At 38.8% G+C, this 20585-nt stretch overlaps 6 protein-coding genes and 2 non-coding genes across 8 annotated transcripts; 2 read left to right on the forward strand and 6 right to left on the reverse strand.

Annotated features, from left to right (window-relative positions):
• Positions 1-164: 164 nt before the first annotated feature.
• SIP3 (uncharacterized protein) lies at positions 165-3671 on the reverse strand (the record flags this gene model as incomplete). Its single annotated transcript, XM_043192595.1, has 1 exon — positions 165-3671. The coding sequence occupies one exon, from the start codon at positions 3669-3671 to the stop codon at positions 165-167; it is 3507 nt and encodes a 1168-aa protein (XP_043047963.1).
• A 272-nt stretch (positions 3672-3943) lies between these two features.
• On the reverse strand, positions 3944-6607 carry KQ657_001813 (uncharacterized protein; the record flags this gene model as incomplete). Its single annotated transcript, XM_043192596.1, has 1 exon — positions 3944-6607. One exon carries the CDS (start codon positions 6605-6607, stop codon positions 3944-3946), a length of 2664 nt encoding a protein of 887 aa, XP_043047964.1.
• Positions 6608-7789: 1182 nt separating this feature from the next.
• On the reverse strand, positions 7790-9184 carry SPS1 (putative serine/threonine protein kinase; the record flags this gene model as incomplete). Its single annotated transcript, XM_043192597.1, has 1 exon — positions 7790-9184. One exon carries the CDS (start codon positions 9182-9184, stop codon positions 7790-7792), a length of 1395 nt encoding a protein of 464 aa, XP_043047965.1.
• A 76-nt stretch (positions 9185-9260) lies between these two features.
• On the reverse strand, positions 9261-12077 carry AGE1 (Age1p; the record flags this gene model as incomplete). Its single annotated transcript, XM_043192598.1, has 1 exon — positions 9261-12077. The coding sequence occupies one exon, from the start codon at positions 12075-12077 to the stop codon at positions 9261-9263; it is 2817 nt and encodes a 938-aa protein (XP_043047966.1).
• A 201-nt stretch (positions 12078-12278) lies between these two features.
• KQ657_001816 lies at positions 12279-12372 on the reverse strand. Its single transcript has one exon. It is a non-coding gene; the product is annotated as a tRNA-Phe (tRNA).
• Positions 12373-12376: 4 nt separating this feature from the next.
• KQ657_001817 lies at positions 12377-12449 on the reverse strand. The gene has a single exon. It is a non-coding gene; the product is annotated as a tRNA-Arg (tRNA).
• A 184-nt stretch (positions 12450-12633) lies between these two features.
• CCA1 (tRNA adenylyltransferase) lies at positions 12634-14298 on the forward strand (the record flags this gene model as incomplete). The annotated part of the gene is made up of 1 exon (XM_043192599.1): positions 12634-14298. One exon carries the CDS (start codon positions 12634-12636, stop codon positions 14296-14298), a length of 1665 nt encoding a protein of 554 aa, XP_043047967.1.
• Positions 14299-15698: 1400 nt separating this feature from the next.
• ARO1 (Aro1p) lies at positions 15699-20354 on the forward strand (the record flags this gene model as incomplete). Its single annotated transcript, XM_043192600.1, has 1 exon — positions 15699-20354. One exon carries the CDS (start codon positions 15699-15701, stop codon positions 20352-20354), a length of 4656 nt encoding a protein of 1551 aa, XP_043047968.1.
• Positions 20355-20585: the final 231 nt, after the last annotated feature.

A 20585-nucleotide genomic window follows, 5' to 3' on the forward strand; every position in this document is an offset into this window, starting at 1 on the left:
GCAACCAAATTGTTCTCTGGTGGTGTAAAGGGTCTTTTTATACTTTTCTCCAGGGTTTATTTTTTAACACACACCACGCAAGAAATTCCGTTATCTCCAAAAGACTGCACATAGTCCAAGGCAGCTGCGTACATTACTGCTGAGGTAACCACAATTTCATCACTCTACACAAGGTTCATTTCTTTGAACTCTTCAGCACAAACATCACAATAGTTGATGAGTTCAGAGAGTGAAGAATGTGATGCCGCAAGGTCTTCCGACGGAACCTTGGCCACAATAGATTCTCTAAATGATTGACATCGATTGTGTTCTCCACGAATCCAGTTCTCCCACTCAGCTTTAACCAACTCCGATTCCAACTGGTTTAGCATACGTAGTTTAACCATAAGTGCGTATCTTTCAACAGCAATATCATCATAAGAAGACCGTAAAGATCGAGCAATGTTTCTGGTCGAAAGATCTCCGTAATCTTCGTCTAAGAGTCCGTCCGAGAGAATCAATGACTTGGAGTAGAATTCTCGATATACTGACGAACTAGACAAGTTAACCTTCATGGGTTCAACAATATCTTGAAGATGTACAGCCTTGTGGATTATAGTTGGTGCTTCACTTAAATACGAATCAACAACCCCTTTAGCTTGTCTCATTGCCCAATAAGAAACTATAGAGGTTTTTGTTAACCACATATTGTAAAGCTCCAATATAATTATCACTAAGATCAATAGCTTATTGATATTGTGATAAAGGGTTTGAACTCCGTCGATAACAACCTTCTTTAGCACAGTAATGGAGTAAATCAAAAATGACCGGAACAAATGAATGAAAATATAGTAAGAACCAAAGTAAAAGACAGGGGGTGGTTCTTGATTGTCTTCAACAGGTTCATCGGTTTTACTTAATTTCCCATATAAATAAATTGCTTTCACTGCCATGCCATGTGTTCCAACGTCACTAACAATCCTATTGAATAATGGTGTAGTGTCCAGGGCTTCCATTTTCAATATACCACAGACAAAATTCTTTGTTAACAAATTAAAAATCAGGTTTCCTAGAAATTTGATGTTGCAATATACAACCAATCTTGTCTTTGCTCTTGTTGACCGAACTAAAACAAATTGATACTCAACCACGAATTTGGAACCGATGAATAATTCAAAAAGACTAGCTTCATGGGTGAAGGTATAGTATTCATCATCAACAAATTCATCAATCTTCTGTACACCTTTAATTTCACCTTCTGTTGATGTGGTACGAACTCTGGTGGTAAAGCTTCTAACAAGCTTACCATCTTTGTCCGTATGCCATGGTTTGTTGCTGAAGCGCTCAAGCGACATGAATGAAAACGCAGACCTTTTCAATACTGAGTAGTCACCAAGAAAAGCATGCAAAAGTACCTTAGGAGGAACATCAAATTCGCTATCAATAATCTTTTGGTACAGATCGGTGAAATCAACTTTAAAAGATTTCTGTTCATTAGTACTTGCTTTTATAAATGTTGAAGGATTAACTTTGTCATCTGTTGGTAAATCGCCGAGTTCATAGAGTGCCTTTGCTTTTTTTGCTTGTTCCTTTTGCTTTTTGTAGTCTATTTCTAGCGTTGTAAAATGCTCAATGATCTCCTGTAATTGCTTAGGTTTATCACTGGCAACATTGTGTACCAAAAAGACAAATTTATCTTTAATCAACTTAGTTTCCTCCAAATAAAGCTTCATTCTGAAGTTACCATCAACTGTATAGATTCGTAATGATTGGTAATCTTTGTGTATAGAATAATCAGCAGATATATTATGAGACATCGGCGATTTAACTAAGGCAACGAAGCCCATGATTTGCATGTAGAAATAAATGTGGTTTGCAGTTACAAATGCTCTACCACATAATTCTTGTCTTGAATTGGGTGACCAGAAGCATTTGAAAGAAATCAAACAAAGATCACCAGGTTCAACGGCCGTTTCAAAAAGCGCTTTCATCTGAATATCCAAAGGAACCAATTCCTTGGGATAATATGAAGGGTACATATCGGAGAAAGAATCGGAGCTACTAGGGAAAAAACCCTTGACGGATATTTCATCATCAGAATTCGTAACGTCATGAATGTATTGTAAACCCCAGTTTATTGTCCCCCATACATTTGCAGAGAGTGCTGTTGGCACTGTTGACGCGGCAGTAATGCTATAAGATATGATGGACGATTTGGTTTGATCAGTGACAAACGGAGGTCTTATAGTTGGGATTTGAATGTACATGTATTTCAGAAAAAACTTAAGACTCTTTTCAATTCTTGTGGATAAGTTTGTTGATACAATCACAAGTCCAGAATTATTGGTGATTTTTGTATTTGTTAAAGCACGATCCATAATTGTTAAGTTCTTATTTGCAAACTCAGTTACAAGGGGTGGATATCTTCCTGAAGCCAAATTGTAGAGAGCTTCATTTTCAGGTTTACCATCAATGACTCTTTGTTGTTCATTCTGAAAAACTTTCAACCAAGACTTCAATTCATGTAATGTTTCAGCCTGGAATACCAATGTCAAATCCATTGTTTTGATCTCAAAGCAAAATCTCCTTTCTTCATTAGGTGCGTATCTTACATTGGTTAGCAAGACACCTATTTTATCAGTTTCTTGAACAAATGTTTTGGACGGACTTAAAACAAGCAATCCAAATACCCCATTCTTAACAAAGACCCATCTTCGAACCCAAATAGGCTTATTTGACTTATCCATCCAAGTTTTCATAAACAAGTAGCCATGTTTAACACATTCTGGTTCGTTTATCTCTTCAAGAACACATTTGTTTATAGATGAAGGCTTATAGTCGTTGATATTACTTGAAGGTTTCAATTGAAGAGCAGTGGATTCTTCTACTTGAACTCTTGCTGATAACAGATCGGCAGACAACTTATTAAAGGCACTGGAATAGGCTGCATTCCAACTATTATATTGCAGAACCTTTTCCCAAATTTCAGAAGCACTACCTGAGGCTATCAGAAGACTTTTGTTCTTGGGTAATTTCTTCTTCCATATCTTATTGATAAGTTTGATCACCAGCTTATCAAGAACAGCACTTATAGAAGCCAACTCCACTATCAAGTCCAAGGAGTTATGGATATATTCCTTCCGTACTTGATACAAATGTTGAGCATCCTCATACACTTGTGTAGGGTCCATAACCTTAGGGTGCGCGGCATAGGTATTTAAATACATGTCATACTTCTCCTGAGAAGCAGCAAACCGTTTACGGATCTCTCTGTACTCAGCTATTCGTTTGGAAGTGGTTGCTCTGAAGTCCTCTGTAAGCTGAGGACTCATAGTCAAATTGACGATACTTTGCTTGTATATGTCTTTTAAGGCACTAACACTTGTGTGAAGGGCCTGGACGGTGTACTCCTGGTTGATTAACCCATCAGCTAAAAAGGAGGAAGACAAGTGCTCTACAAACGAGTTAAGATAAAGTTCCAAGTCCTTCACGTACCGAGGAACCTTCTCAATCGATTGATGAACGGCATCCACCCATTTCTCAATGTTGTCAAGTTGGATATCAAGATGGTTGACGGAGGCTCTGAAACTTGGGGAGTCAAGAACTGCCTCCTTTAGGTTAACGGATATCAATTTAAACTGCCGTCCACTCAGAAATTCCGGCTCCTGAGTTGGAGATCGCCTTGAAGCCATGATGCTTATGATCCGGATACAGGGATTATATATTTGAACTATATATTAGTATTAAAAGGAAGAAGAAGTAGTAGGTCTATTATTTACTGCGGGCGTCCCTGGTGTAATATTATGGCCCGTCTATATGGCTATCAACATGTTATGTACAGGAAAAGTTGATACTCAAATTAATACATTTTTTTGCGACCAAATGGTCAACGAAAGTACATTAGTTTTATAAATTAATACCCTATTAATACTATAATATATTATACTATACATTTGTGCAAAAATTAAGCCTTATTCTTTGGCTTCTTGCGTGCACAGGAGGACTCGGGATGATACTCAAAAAATTGTCCCATTTTAATCACCCCAGTTCTTGTCTTTAAGTTCTCTTTACTAGCAGGTCCTTCAATTAAATAGCCTTTCCCAATTGGGGGTCTAGCACGATGCTTCTTTTCAAAAGTCGCATGGGTTTGCGTATGAGGGTCGTATTCCACAAAGTGCACTTCCTGTTCAAGGTTCCAAGTTTGAACATACTCTTGATTTGAAAGAGACTTTGCATGTGGCGGTGTTGGAAAATGGTTGGTGGATACTGATCTTAATACCTGTTCACCAGGATGTGTTGAAGTTGAAGATTTCATTCGCCGATGCCCTCGTTGCTGACGTGGTGGCTGTTGAGACATGACTGGGAATTCGAAAGATGCATCCTGGTAAACAATGGTTTGTGGTTGTGGGATTGCACGTCTTTGGTGTACAGGCATTGGTGAGAACCTTTGGGATTGAAGGTGCTGTTGTTGTTGTTGGAACTGGTGGTGTTGATGTTGATGTTGTGGGTGAGGGTGTTGTTGGTGATGGTGATGATGTGGGTGATGATGATGATGGGGATGTTGATGGTGACTATTTTGTTGATGTTGATGATGTTGGTGTTGATGCTGATGTGGATGACTACTATTATGCAACTGAGGGCCATTTAAAAAGGGCAATGAGTTAACGTGTTGAGGTCCCGGAGGACGGATTGCTTGTGAATGGCGATTTGCATCTGGCTCTGGTCCTGGAGTTATAAATGGCGATGATTCAAGTACTCGAGGATGCATTGACGAAGCCAAGTTGATGTTACTTGAGTTACTCCGTCTTTGCATGGCCTTTGACAACGACGACGACGACAACTGCCTCTTGATGTCAGTCTTATGTGCACTATAATTCGACACAAGCAGTGCATTAAGCACAGGAGGTTGTTGGGACTCATCAACTATACTCTTACCCCTATTGCTAACAATCTTGATGGAAGTTTGATGGCTGTCAGTAGACTCATTGAACTTATAGACAAGACATAGGTGGACGGTAGAAGCTTTGATGTCCAAATCGTGATTGTCACACAGTCCATTGGTGTATAGCACTTGGACTATCGTGAGGTCCTTCAAATGAAGTCCCACGTTGGAGGATCCATTGGTTAATAGAGAAAGGTACCCCGACCAAAAGTTCTTCATAAAGGGTATATGCATATTATATTCCCCGGCATTACTCAACGAGAACCCGGTTGATGCCTCAACGTTTTCTACTACTATTTTATCCTGGTCGTAGATTCTAGTGAGAGACTTCCAAGAAAGTAACCCAGGGGTAACATCTTTTAGGGAGTCACTATCAGAATCCCGTTCCAGCACCTTAAGGGATAATAACGACAGGAACTTCCCTCTTAACAAGTCAAGACTCTCGGTGCTGGAGCCTGAGACCTTAACGTTGGAGTCCACGATCCAAAGAGGAACGTCGTGACACTTTTCACTGGTAAGAATCTCATTTAACTGTTTATCCACGGCTACAGGTTCTCTAGGGGGAACAGATTCCGGGATAACTTTGTCCAACTTGGTGAATACTTCTTGATAGTCACTCTGTGAGTGTGAATACTCAATCTTGAAATCGTCAGGACTAATAGCGTACCGTTTGGGGTCACGACTGTCAAAGTCAAGCGGAGACGAAAGAAGTAACTCCAATTCCTTATCGATATCTTCATCAAATGTCGACTCTAAATGAGTCGCCTTATTACCATTGAAATCCGGAGTGAGCTCTTCAACTGGGGTGCTTATGCCATTGAAGTTATCATCAACAATGTTGTCAATTCTCTTCTGGCCCATCAACTCCACTAACCGTGAACCGATTTCTTTGGGTGACCTATGAATCCCAACTTTATTGTATATCATCCTGGCCAATACTCTGTTCTTTGTTGTCTTCCGGAGCACAGAGGTGTTCTTGAGGGCATTCTTGAAGGTATTATATTTGTGGCATGCTTTTATTAAGACTTCATCAAGTTCTTCGTTCCACCCTTCGGCTGTAACAGGCAACGCCCTGGAACCAGCCGCCGATTTCTGTATCTTGGCGGGAGTCTCAATCACAGAGTCAATCTGAGAAGCTATAGTGTTATTTGGGGATTCGTCAACCATCGTCTTACGTTTCTTGGAAAGAGGGGTCATTGTATTATGGGACTTAGGTTTGGTGACGTTCTTACTAAAGGATTCATCTAATGATGTAGAAACAGAAACATTAACTCCAGACCACACGGAATCATTATAAACAGAAGAATCAAGAGATTCTACTCTTTGATGAGAGTTCATTTGAAGAACTGGCGACGAGGAAGAAACATCATTACCATCGTCCTTCTCTTTTCTTGACTGTAACAGTTTAGTTGGGCTGCTGCTCTTAGGATTGGTGAAAGCTTTTATAGGAGTCAATGAAAGCCCCAAGGGAAACATATCACTACCGTTGTTGACGCTTCCCATAGGCGACACACGGAAGGGCGAATTGAAATTAAACATCGGCAGCGTACCATAAGGTAAAGCAAACATAGGAGTGATCCCGCCAATCAGAGGCCTCGAGTTTGCTCTTGGAGTTCTTGGAGTTTTAAATACATTGTCTAAATCACCAGTGGCAGATGCAGAAGTAGTTGCAGCCGCAGAAGCCATGTCGTTAAATGATGATGATGATGATGATGATGATGCGACAGAAATTGATGTAATGGAACAAGTTGGTATGATGGAAGGAGGTAAAGAATCTAATGTTATGTAGAGGAAAGGGTACTTCGAAGAATGGATCTAGGAAAATAAGTTCAAAGGTGATACTTGATTATTAATATAGTTCCATGTCAACTTCTACACGAGAAGATGCAAATGCGTGTGATTTAGCAGTAAGGGGTCGTATGTAGTCAATTGATGCATGGAGCTGCAAGCCTGTATATCACCCCTGGAATAACAAACCAAGGATTTAATAGACAGATACAGCCGTCATGTACCGCTTATTATTTTGCAGTAAAAATATCATCAGCAACCTGATGGAACAATTCACCAAATCAGATAAGAAAGCTGAAACAACAATCAGGGAGCGCCTTTTAGGAATGCCTGATGAATAAGATCCAGCAGAAGTGTACTCAAAAACCCATGTGCAAATGATATACACTTTGAGTTTTTACTTCGTGTATGATTTGTGTTAGGCTGCGGTCATCGAGGGCCCTATCTCCACTGCACATATACGCCACTAATGGTCAAATAACAGGAATATCGAGTACTCTCGGTGGATGAGTGCCATGTAATCTATGATCAAAGATCAAAAACTTTAGCTGTTTCATTTTGAAACAGACGATGCTTGAAAGAAATAGTTAATCCATCAGGTCAAGCTAAAAGGTTCAAATAACTTTCGTGTTTGTGTGCTTCGATCGTAGATCTGCATTTCCAAATTTGGCTGTTCCAAAATGGTGATGATAGTAGGCATGGAAGCACGTCCCTGCAGCAAACAGGGTTGTGGGGTTGGTTGCAGGAAAAGTATGTATGCCGCTTTTGGACAAACAGTAGCCTTCCGCGACGGGCCTGATAGATCATGCTAATGAAGGAACCATCGTGCAGAATCTGAAACACATAAAATTCTAAAGTAATAAAATGGCTGTTAGCTACATTCATAGTTCAATATGCATACGTACGTTATATAAAATATATAAAGTTACATGCGTATATACTTTGCGTCTCATTATTATAATAGCCGAAATAGCCAAAAAAGAACAAAAAACAATAACCATACGAATAAAACAATCGATTAATAGTATGAGTTGTCAAGTGCTAATTGAAGAGTATTATATTAGCACGAATCATATTTTGTTATCTCGTATCTTCTAATGAAGAACCATTTTGTTTACCAAACTTGAGTATCTCCTCCACTATTGCAGCACTTAACCCCGGATTGGAATCTTCGTACTGAAGTAATACATTAATTAACTCCAGAACTGTACGCTTGGTTTCCTTTGACTTAGCACGCAAATAAACCCTTTGTAAACAGAAATAAAGTACTTCTCCAGTACAAAGGCGGGGACTTTTGGGTTCCACCAATGAGGTTTTGTCATTATGACTGTTAATATTATTATTCACAGCAGCTGCCTTTGCCATAGCTCCTCGGAGTGAATTGAGAGCTACCAGAGTAACCCCCACGGTGTCTATTTGCATATTACTACCGTTGCCAATTGAGCTTTTCACGTCAATGTAGTCTTGTTTCCCAATTGGGCCCTGGCGTAAAGATTTAAGAGTTTCAAAATCCCATTCAATCCTTTTGTCATCCCAATTGGGATTGTCATGTTTTTGGTGGTGTATAAGGTCATCTTCATTAACCCAATCAAGAGGGATTTTGTACCTTGGAACCTTTGGAGTCTTGGGGTTCCGCGTTTGGTGACGTTTAACCGATTCAACCAATTTGGCAAATTCAACAAACAGTGCATTCATTATAAAGGGATGTCTAAGTAAACTTTGAGCTGTAGGTCGATCCTTAGGTTCCATTTTTAAACAATCTTTAACAAACAGCTTAATGTAACGGGAGTATTTGTCACCTTTAAGAATTGGAGGCTCACACTTAGGAATTTGGAACACCATTTTCATAGGATCTTGGTCCAGCAATGGAGGTACGCCTCGTACCAATTCAATAGTTGTAATACCTGTTGACCAAATATCAACCCTTTCATCATAACCACCATATTTCTTTCGAGCAATGATTTCTGGTGCCATCCAAAAGGGGGTCCCCACAAAAGTTTTCCGTTTTATGTGAGTGTCAGTAATTTCTCCACTAACTCCAAAATCACCAACTTTCACTTCTGCATTGTCTGTGACCAAAATATTAGCCGCTTTAATATCTCTATGAACCTTTTGTTGAGTATGCAAATAATGAAGTCCCTTTAATGTTTCTCTAATCACAAATGCCGCCAGAGTCTCCGACATTCTTTTGACCACTCGAAGTAAATCAGAACAGGATCCTCTTCCACAGTATTCCATAACAACATACATTTGAATGTCATCAATGAACGCTTCACAATACCTGGTGATAAATGGGGATCGGAACAGTGAAAGAAACCTGATCTCTTGGATTAGCGACCCCATGTCTTCAGAACAATCAAGGTTGATTACTTTGATGGCATACACTTTTTTGGTTGTTTTATCGGTTGCCTTGAAGACATCGCCAAAGTTACCTTTACCAATACATTCTCCAAACTTATACTTGACTTCCGACATGATGATGGTTGACGGTTGTTGCAGAAGAACAAAGCATGTTTATAACTTTTTTTCGCAGTCGATTATAAGCTGACGCCTAACTCGCTACGACATAACCCAACTTGGCTGCTCTATTCTTAAAATAAGTCTTTGCTTCAGGTGTAAGCTGAAGGGCTGGATTGAATGACTTGATGGTATCAAGTTTGCACCCATTAAGAACCATGAACTCAGTGACCACAAACAATTTCTTTAAGGCTCTTGTAGTTGGATCTTCCACCTCAATGTACTTCCGAAGTGAGTATTCCACCAACGGGACTTGTTCATGATTAGATAATTGAACCGTGGCATTGATATCTCCGCCCATAAGATAAAGCTGAAGGACTTTGAACATATTTATTTGTTGAACCAGACGAATGAGTGAAACAGTGATCTCTTGATGCGGTTCAACATCATTAGCAGTACATAAGAACTTCTTTTCAACATACTTCATCTTGACATACCGGAGTCTTTGTTCATCTGAGGAATTGGGAGAAGGTTTCATCCCCGGAGGAACATTTGCCTCGAGAATTGCATTGACATTCTTGTTGTTAACAAAGTTAAGCAACTCTTCTACTTCTCCATCAAAGTAATCTAATACTAAAGATCGTATTTTGGATACATGGGTCCCCAAATTCCGATGACAAGATGAGCATCGTATACAGAAACAGCATAATAAATTAATCGACACCCACTCAACAGATTCCTTGGAATTACAATCAACACAATATGAATTGTTCCCATCCGGAACCAGTCTAACATTTGATAAGTAGTTTTTTGTCACAGGCGATGATTTGAATGAAGTCGGCGACGCAGATGCTCCTGTTCCCTCGGCAACATTGGTATTCAACTTAAGACGATGGGCATAGGTTATTTCCTTCCTATTATTATGATTGTGTTGTATGGAACTAGGAGATGGATCGGAACCGTGCAACAATGCAAACTTTGAAGTATTCATGGATTTGGCATTGGCTATTGCCTTTAACCATTTATTTAAGTCATCTTCATTAATGGCTTGGAAAATGTGTTTGTGACCGCTTGGAGTTATTAATTCAAAGCAATTCTGTCTCTTTTCGTAAACCACAGGTTTAACATTTGCAAGAACTATCTCAATAGGTGGACTACTGGGAATCTTGGCTTTCCTCCAATCAGAGTATTCTGAAAGCAAAGCATCTTTCAAAATAACCAATTCTTTATGCCAACCAGGTTTACCCTTACCACCTAATTTGTATAGTATACCTGACATTTCGCTGTCCGAGATGCTTGTATCTCTTCCTCCTTGGTTGTCTGTCAATTGATGTGATGGTTCATCATTGGGGTTATGGGTGAAATCTTTGAATACCAAATCCAAATTTGATGGGGTAATGATTATGGTTTCTTGTGGGAAGTTATTCAACAGATAATGACTAATTAGGTTTGTTAATTGTTCATTATTCTTGCATTTGGAAATCATTTTCCTAAATTGCAATCGTTCACTTAGAAACTGGGATGCCACGTTAATATAAATGTAGTACTTTGAGTTTGAAGGTTTTTGTAATGGTTTCTTTTCCAAAGCATTATCTATAGCAGTCTTGTCGAAATCTTCATCACCACCGGTAAACGCAAATAAACTGCCTAAAATTCTTAGAAAAATAGGATTGGAAATTGGAGATATTAAGTGATCCAAATAATCAAAGTTGGAACTAACAAAAGTTTTTCTTTTAATTAATAATTTGGATTCAGGTTTATCCTTTTCATTAGTAAGATATACTTTCAACCAACTATAATAATCTTTAGAATTCCCTTCAAATGTCTTCTTTAAAGACTCACTTTGGGAAAAATACGTTTCGTCCATAATTAGCTTTTGAACTTCTTTAACTTCCATTATGCTACTAAGAAAGAATTGAATGTTGGCTTCAAATAACTCAAACATCGATAGAAATTTGGCTTCAAATTCCTTTTCAAATGAAAGCCTCTTCAAAATAGGGTTGCCATGATGACTAATGAATGTTTTAAAGGTATCACATATTTTTTGTTTGTTCAATCTGAGCTTCTTCATAGTATTTTCCAACGACTTTAATTCTTCATGTAAATGGGAGAATACCTTCTTCACGTCAGCGGATGAATCTTCATAGGCTTTTAACGTCTTTCTTAGCTCGGGTCCATCTTCGATATTGAAGCCAAAAGCTCGTCTATATTGCGACAACGTGAATGCAATGTTCTTGATGGGTGCAGCAGACGCAGCTGCAACAGGAGGAGCTGTAACTGCAGGGGAGGCAGCTGTAACTGTGGGGGAAGCAGTACCCACAAAATACACTTTGCTTCTAAACAACGGAATGTAATCTTCAGTGTTAGAATAGTACCATAACGATATCGATGTCATCCCTGATTCAAGGTCATCAAAACTATCACTTAAAACCACTGATTTGGAGCTAGTAGTGAGTTTGGAAAGGGCTATACGAGACAATTCGCTCTCAATAACATCTCCACTAACTAGCGTTTGATGTAAGCTGGCAAATGTTGTATCGCCGTGTTGTTTACTGTGTTTCTTAAGGATAAGTATGGAACCGTGTGGGGGAAGGTACTCGAATGTCACATGAAACTTAATAGTCTGATACTCATAAGGCACTTGAAGCACCACTGGTGAGGAAGCTGTAGCGGATGCAGAAGCAAATCCTGATCCCGATCCTGATTGGTCTGGTACTTCATCATTCTGTATATATGTGAATTGATGTGGGACTATATTGCTTGTCTTTGTCTCTATCTTTGTAACGGTACAGTCCACTAAGTTAGCCACAATCCGATAACTATCATCTTCGTTGCTTAACGATACTTTGACAATACTCAATTGTACTTGTTCACATCTCAGAGCCTGCCACGGGAAGCCTAGAACGCTCATATTGATGGTGAACTGACTTAAGTAAGTATGCAAAGTTAACAGTAGCAGTAACTACTAATCATGAATGCGTCAACTTCTATTTTTCCGTCTATACATGTATTCGCACTATTACATACAGGACACACAATCAAATGTAAAAATATACATGGCAACGTATACGTACATACATGTATGTGCTTCCCTGTAAGGTAACAAAAAACTTGCGAATTCTGTGGATCGAACACAGGACCTTCAGATTAACTGTGACTGGAGTTTTAACTTCAGTCTGACGCTCTCCCAACTGAGCTAAATCCGCAACAAACCCACGGCGGGAGTCGAACCCGCAATCTTTTGATTAGAAGTCAAACGCGTTAACCATTACGCTACGCAGGCCACTTGTTGAAAAAAATGTGCATACAAAATATATCAAGCTTAGAAGAACATCTTGTTCACGTGAAACGTCACGTGCTAAGTGAAAAAATTGATAGTAGTAATTGCAATAGTATGATTTAATAGTCATTATGACCTTTTGCAATTGTTTGCCCTGATTTTTATGTTGTTAGCACGAAGATTACTAATGAGGCGGACTATCCATAATATGATTCTGTTGAACTCCAAGGAGCAGAAGATCCGTGACTTGCTTATTGACTTTTGTAATGAATATAACCAACAAACCAATAATAAGGACCCTCTTGAACTTCGAATTAGTGGTGGTTGGGTTAGAGATAAATTGCTTGGACTTGAAAGTCATGATTTGGATATTGCCATTAACACGCTTCTGGGAGAAGAGTTTGTTACTGAATTGGAAAAATATGTGGGCAAATATCGTCCTGAATTGAAGATGGAAACCTTCCATACTATTAAAAAGAACCCTGAAAAGTCCAAGCATTTGGAAACTTGTACTACGAAACTTTTTGATATGGATATTGATTTTGTTAATTTAAGATCGGAAGAATACAGTAATGAAAGTCGAGTACCAATTGTACGATTTGGAACTGCTGAAGAGGACGCCTTGAGAAGAGACGCCACGTTAAATGCATTATTCTACAATATGAATAAAGATGAAATTGAAGATTATACCAAAACTGGGATTGAAGATTTGCAAAATGGAATTTTAAGAACCCCATTGGCTCCCCTACAGACGTTTTTAGACGATCCATTAAGAGTTTTAAGAATGATACGATTTGCATCAAGGTTTAGTTTTATTGTGGACCCCACAGTGTTGGAAGCCATGGCTAACAAGGAGATTAAAGACACTTTATTATTCAAAATTAGCAGAGAAAGAGTTGGTGTAGAAGTGGAGAAGATGCTTATCAGTCGACATCCCGAGTATGGTTTGAAATTAATTAATTACGGAGGTTTAAGTGAATGTATATTTTCTCCAGGAGGAGAAATGTTGACGTTAATTGAAAATGTTAACGATAAATCAGTATTGGATAATATTGATTTGATCACTCAACATATTCCCAAATATTTAAACCTTGTGGCTAATTTATACCATCCAGTGTTTGAAACTGGACTTAATGATTATCCTAGATTGAAGAGAATCTTCCAAGCGACTTTAGACGATCCGTTATCTATTAAGATCTTTTGGTATTCAAGTATTCTTCAGCCTTATGATGGTCTTCAAGTCAAGACCAACCCGAAGAAGATCAACTCTTACACTCCATTGAGTCTTTTAATTGTAAGAGATGGACTCAAGTTGGGAAAACATCACTTTGAACCTGTGGGGAAGATAACCCAAGGGTTCGAGAGTCAAAGACCGATTCTTGAACGGTATTTCCGTGATCCTCAAGTGATTAAGCGATCTGATCTTGGGAACTATATGAGATACTTTGGGTCCTATTCCAGTATTAACATTCTAGTTAATTGTTTCAGTGATGTCGTTGAAGCTGTTCAAAATGTAGTGGGTGAAGATAATGAGGAGGTTAAAATATCAATACCAGATCCTCATACGATGACAGACCTTCCAGTTGATGATGATAAGCTTTTCAAGCCTATACAGAAGGTTCTATATGACTATGATCACTTCATAAAAGCTTTAGAAGGGTTAAAGCTTATGGAGGCGCATAACATAAAGCATTTGGTGGATGGGAAGACATTAATGAAAGTGCTTGGACGGAAGCCAGGGCCATGGATGGCTAAGACCTTGGACGTAGTCATGACATGGCAATTAGATAACCCCGAAGGAACCGAAGAAGCGTGTGTGGAATATATCAAGCATTTAATACCAGAGAAATAGAGATATGGTGTGATTTAATAGACAGAACTGAGCATATACAAGTAAAATAGTAGTTAATTGAAGTAAGATCCGTTCAGATGTAATAGCGACCTTTATACTCACAGTGTATAAGCCATAGTAACTCTTGGTAGTGTTCTGTTTACGTTGACACTGTTAGACATAGTATAATAAACGAGTGTGTAACAGACGGCTATAGCATTTCCAAAGCTCCGATCGAGTATGGAGTTCTTTTCGCTAGGGTCCGCGTCGATCTGGGTCCAATACCTCCTCTAATACTGAAGCCACTTCGTCCATGATCTCAAGATAATATGTAGGATCATCAACCACGACTCATCAAATCCTCTACCCATAGCTTCACACATTGAGCCAATGAGAATGCTGAAGAAATCTGTTGAAGAAATAAGCTCTACAATCACGTTCGAATCTAAATTGTCATAGCCAAGCTCAAATGAGACTTTGATTAGACTCAAATCAAAGTCAGACGTAATACCTTCGAAACATCCATCCAACAATTCGAAATATTGGGCATACTTCTTATGTGTTCTATAACTGGAGTCGTAACTTGTGAGTAACGCAATTCTTGAACATTCTTTTCCATAACCTCATCGAGATATTCGTCTAGGTGCTCTTCTTTTCTGGATATAGTAGCGTTAACTTTATCAAACTCATAGGTTATTAATCAGTTTGAGTATCTGGAATTCCTGTTAGGTCTCCGGAATCTATCCTTGTTGATTCAAATTTCAGATAGGAATCTGGAGCCCCAGTGCTCAATTGAAATCAATTCATCATGTCGTTCAAAAAACTTTGCTTTGCCAGACTTGCTTTGCCAGACTCCTGGACCGTAGGACTGAAGGTTTTGGTGTACAAGGTTTAGTTTCCTTGGACCATTCTTTTGGACATTCTGCGGCTGGTAATTCTGCGGCTGGTACCTTGTACCGGAGTTGTTGTTTCGGTGTCAGCAGGGGGACTGGTTTCCCTGGGGTTCTTTTTGATGTTCGACACCGGGCAGTGTGAACTCACTAAAGCCCCAAAGAAGCACATTCACTGATTGCCTATTTGGGAAAGTCTGTGTCACTTGCTTAGTCATAACAGGCACAACGTTTATCTATATATTAAAGCAGTATAGTGTTATGATGAAGCGCAGTAGTTCAGAATAGTGCAGTAGTTCAGAATAGTGCAGCAATAGCATTGTGTAGTATTGTATAGCAGTACTTATAGTGGTTGTATAGTAGCATAGCAGTGCGGTACTAGTAGTACAGTGTAGTAGTGGTACAGTCATTAGTACAGGCTATACTGTTTGTAGTCTATGCGATATTACCTGCAGTCCATGACTCAACTGTATAAAAATTTTCCAACCAGATTAATTTGCAACTATTGACTCCTTTCTCCTTATCAAGATTATGTCATCATCCCAGGTGTTCAAGGTGCCAATCTTGGGCTCGGAAACCATTCATGTAGGTTACTCCATCCATGACCACATCATCCACGAGGTCATCACCAATTTGAAGTCGTCCACTTATGTTTTGATCACCGATACTTTGGTAGCTGAAACCAAGCCTTATCGCGACCTTGCCCACGGGTTCACCAAACAAGTAAGCCAATTGGCTAAAGATGCCCGGGTACTTAACTATATGGTCCCCCCAGGGGAAAACAATAAGAATCGAAAGACTAAGGCTCAAGTCGAAGACTTTTTGTTATCTAAAGGTTGCACTAGAGATACAGTGATTATTGCCATTGGTGGAGGTGTTATTGGTGATATGATAGGTTTTGTTGCTGCCACTTTTATGAGAGGTGTACGAGTGGTTCAAGTACCCACCTCTCTTTTAGCAATGGTTGATTCATCTGTAGGTGGTAAAACTGCTATTGACACTCCCTTGGGCAAAAACTTTGTAGGTTCATTCCATCAACCTTCGTACGTGTTCATAGATGTCTCATTTTTGGAGTCTTTACCTCCAAGACAATTCATTAACGGGATGGCCGAAGTCATTAAGACCGGTGCTATCTGGAATGAAAAGGAATTCACCAGATTGGAAGATTTCTCCAAAAATTTCCTTTCTGTTATCAATCAACCTCCTCCTGTTGACCTTTCACTGATTAAATCAGATTTAATTAAAGTGGTGTTAGAATCAGTGAAAGTTAAAGCGGAAGTGGTTCTGAAAGATGAAAAGGAATCAAGTTTAAGAAACTTGTTGAATTTTGGCCACACCATTGGTCATGCTATAGAAGCAATTGTAACTCCTCAAGCCTTACATGGTGAATGTGTTTCTGTCGGTATGATCTTGGAAGCCGAGTTAGCTAGATACTGGGGTGTTTTATCACCAACTGCTGTTGCCAGACTTTCCAAATGTCTTTCTGCTTATGGATTACCAATTTCCATTAATGATTCGATTTTTACCAAAAGAATTGGTATTAAGCGGGAACTTATCAAAATCGATACTCTATTAGACAAAATGTCTATTGATAAGAAAAATGATGGTAGTAAAATTAGATCAGTTATTTTGGATTCCATTGGTTCATGTTATCAATGGAAGGCTCATGAAATCCCCAAAGTGGACTTGAGATTTATATTAACTGAAGAATGTTTGGTTCATCCATTTGATCCAGAACAAACTCCTAAATCAACTACAGTTGTCCCACCAGGTTCAAAATCAATTTCTAATAGAGCTCTTATTTTGGCTGCTTTAGGTTCTGGTACCGTTAGAATAAAAAACCTTTTACATTCTGATGATACTAAACATATGCTTGCTGCTGTTTCCTCTTTAAAAGGTGCTGAAATAAGTACTGAGGATCTGGGTGAAACAATTGTTTTAAAGGGTAATGGTGGTAATCTCGTTACTTGTGATGAAGAATTATATTTGGGTAATGCTGGGACTGCTTCAAGATTCTTAACCACTGTTGCTTCTTTAGTTGGACTTAATTCTCAAGCTCAAAATGATTATGTCATCTTAACTGGTAATGCTAGAATGCAAGAAAGACCGATAGGTCCTTTAGTTGATGCTTTAAGATCAAATGGTTCTGATATCGATTATTTGAATAGAGAAGGTTCATTGCCTTTGAAAATTAAATCAGGTAAAGGTTTGAAAGGTGGCCGTATTGAATTGGGTGCAACAATTTCTTCTCAATATGTTTCTTCCATTTTAATGGCTGCCCCTTATGCTGATGAAGCTGTTACTCTTTCGTTGGTTGGTGGTAAACCAATTTCTCAATTATACATTGATATGACCATTGCAATGATGAAAGATTTCGGTATTGAAGTCACTCGTTCAAAGACTGAAGACTACACTTACCATATCCCTAAGGGTGCTTACATTAATCCTCTGGAATATGTTGTTGAATCAGATGCTTCATCTGCAACTTACCCATTAGCATTCGCTGCTATGACTGGAACTTCATGTACCATTCCGAACATTGGATCTGCTTCATTACAAGGTGATGCAAGATTTGCAGTAGACGTTTTGCAACCTATGGGATGTACTGTTGAACAAACTACTACTTCAACAACAGTCACAGGGCCTCCAATTGGTCAATTGAAGGCTTTACCTCATGTTGATATGGAGCCAATGACTGATGCTTTCTTAACTGCGTCTGTGGTTGCAGCTGTCGCCAACAACCCAGAGCAAACTACTCAAATCACTGGTATTGCTAACCAACGAGTTAAGGAATGTAACAGAATTCTTGCAATGGTTGATGAATTGGCCAAGTTTGGTGTTCATGCCCACGAATTACCTGATGGTATTGAGATCCAGGGTATTGATTACAAGAACTTGAAGACTCCATCGACTGAAAATGGAGGAATTCATACTTATGATGATCATAGAGTTGCCATGTCATTTTCTTTGTTGGCTGGATTATGTAAGGAACCAGTTTTGATCCAAGAAAGGCATACCACTGGAAAGACTTGGCCAGGATGGTGGGATGTTTTACACACGAAGTTCAAGGCTACCATCGATGGGTTTGAACCTGTTGAGAGTAGTACTAGTAGCAATCAAGAAGTGGTTAGCAACAAGAATAGTAAATCAATTATTGTTGTTGGTATGAGAGCAGCTGGTAAGACCACTCTTTCCAAATGGATATCTTTGGAGATGGGATTCAAATTCATTGATTTGGATGATATTTTCGTCGGAAAGTTTGGAGATATTAGAGAGTACATTAAGTCACATTCGTGGGAACAATTTAGAGAACAGGAAACCATTATCTTAGAAGAAGTTTTAAGCAAATATGGTACAGGCTTTGTTATTTCAACGGGTGGAGGAATAGTTGAAGATGAGAAGAATAGAGTTGAATTGAAGAAGTTTGTTGCCAATGGTGGTATTGTTTTACATTTACATCGTGATATTGATGAAACTATTTCATTATTGAGTGTTGATACCACTCGTCCAGCCTTTTTCAGTGAGATTAGAGATGTTTGGACCAAAAGAGAACCTTGGTATTATGAATGCTCATCTCATCACTTTTATTCTCTTCATTGCTCCAATGACCATGATTTCCAATTATTAAGAAACTCCTTCTCATCATTTATTAGAAGAATTTCCGGCTTAGAAGCCACTCCTGTTCCTTCCCAAAGGTCATTTATGCTTTCATTATCGTATGATGACTTGTCCAATGTTGCTGAGAAATTGGAAGACTTATCTATTGGAGCAGATGCTATTGAGTTGAGAGCGGACTTATTAAACAAACTTACTTTTGATTTCATTGCAACGCAAGTTGCTATTATCAGACAATACACTGGATTACCTATTGTTTTCTCTGCTAGAACTACGGAAGAAGGTGGTAACTTAAGAAAAGAACAATTGGAAACTTTGTATCAATGGGCCATTAAATTAGGAGTTGACTTTTTGGATGTTTCACTTGATTTACCTCTTGAGAAGTTAATTACTATTCTTAACGGTAAGTTGAACACCAAGATTATTGGTTCCTATTATGCTAATTTAAGATGGACTGAGTCTGAATGGGAAGCCAAGTATAACTTTGCTATTTCGTTAGACATTGACATCATTAAATTTGTTTCTCAAGGTATTAGTTTCAATGATAACTTACAATTGGAACAATTTAGAGCAGAACATACTTTGAAACCTCTTATTGCATTTAACACTGGTGATGTTGGTAAGTTGAGTAGAGTTTTGAATGAAACCTTGACCCCAGTTTCCTTAGAAGCTGGTCAAATGACTGTTAGTGAGCTTAACAAAGCCTTTGCTGATATTGGAGGACTCACTACAAAGAAGTTCTGGGTAGTTGGTAAGCCTATTTCTCATTCTCGTTCACCTCAATTGCATAATTCAGCATATGAAAAGTTACAGCTTCCATATACTTTTGATCGATTTGAAAGCGATGACCCCGAAGTGGTTTATGAAACATTAATTAAAGACAATGAACAGTTTGGGGGGTTGGCCATCACCATGCCCTTAAAATTAGGAATGATGAAATACGTTGATGAATTATCCAACGCTGCACAAGTCATTGGTGCCATCAACACCATCACCTCCACCAATAATAAGTTATTGGGGGATAATACTGATTGGGTAGGAATTAAGAACTCCTTTATTAGATCGGGTGTGGTATCTAATTTACCCACCAACATCAATGGGTTGGTTGTGGGAGCTGGAGGTACGTCTAGAGCAGCTATTTATGCTTTACACAACATGGGATGTCTGAAGATCTACATGATGAACCGTACCATTTCGAAACTCGAGGAATTAAAGGCTTCCTTACCCTTTGATAACCTTGAGATCTTGGATTCAGCAGAACAAGTAGTAGACAGCAATATCTCACTCATAGTGTCTTGTGTTCCTGCTGATAAGCCGTTGGATGATTCTTTACTTGACAACTTGGAAAGAGTGCTACAACAAGGCAAATGTGAAGTCTTCAAGCCCACTTTACTTGAAGCAGCTTACAAGCCCACCGTCACGCCTATCATGCGTATTGCTCAAGATAAATATGAATGGAACGTTATACCTGGAGTGGAGATGTTGGTCAATCAAGGTGAAAAGCAGTTTCAACTTCATACTGGCACTAATCCACCATATAACACCATTCATGAAGCAGTAGTCAACGAATAGCTAACTCCGTCCTCTCTATGATATACTATACTATGTTATGATATACTATGTTATGGTATACTACGTTATACTATACTACGTTATACTATACTATGTTATACTATACTATGTTATACTATACTACGTTATACTATACTATGTTATGCTACACTACGTTATACTATACTACGTTATACTATACTATGTAATGCTACACTATGTTGTACCACTCTCACTGGAGCTATCACTTCG

Source organism: Scheffersomyces spartinae, assembly GCF_019049425.1.
Source record: "Scheffersomyces spartinae strain ARV_011 chromosome Unknown scaffold_18, whole genome shotgun sequence".
NCBI lineage: Eukaryota > Fungi > Ascomycota > Pichiomycetes > Serinales > Debaryomycetaceae > Lizanozyma > Lizanozyma spartinae.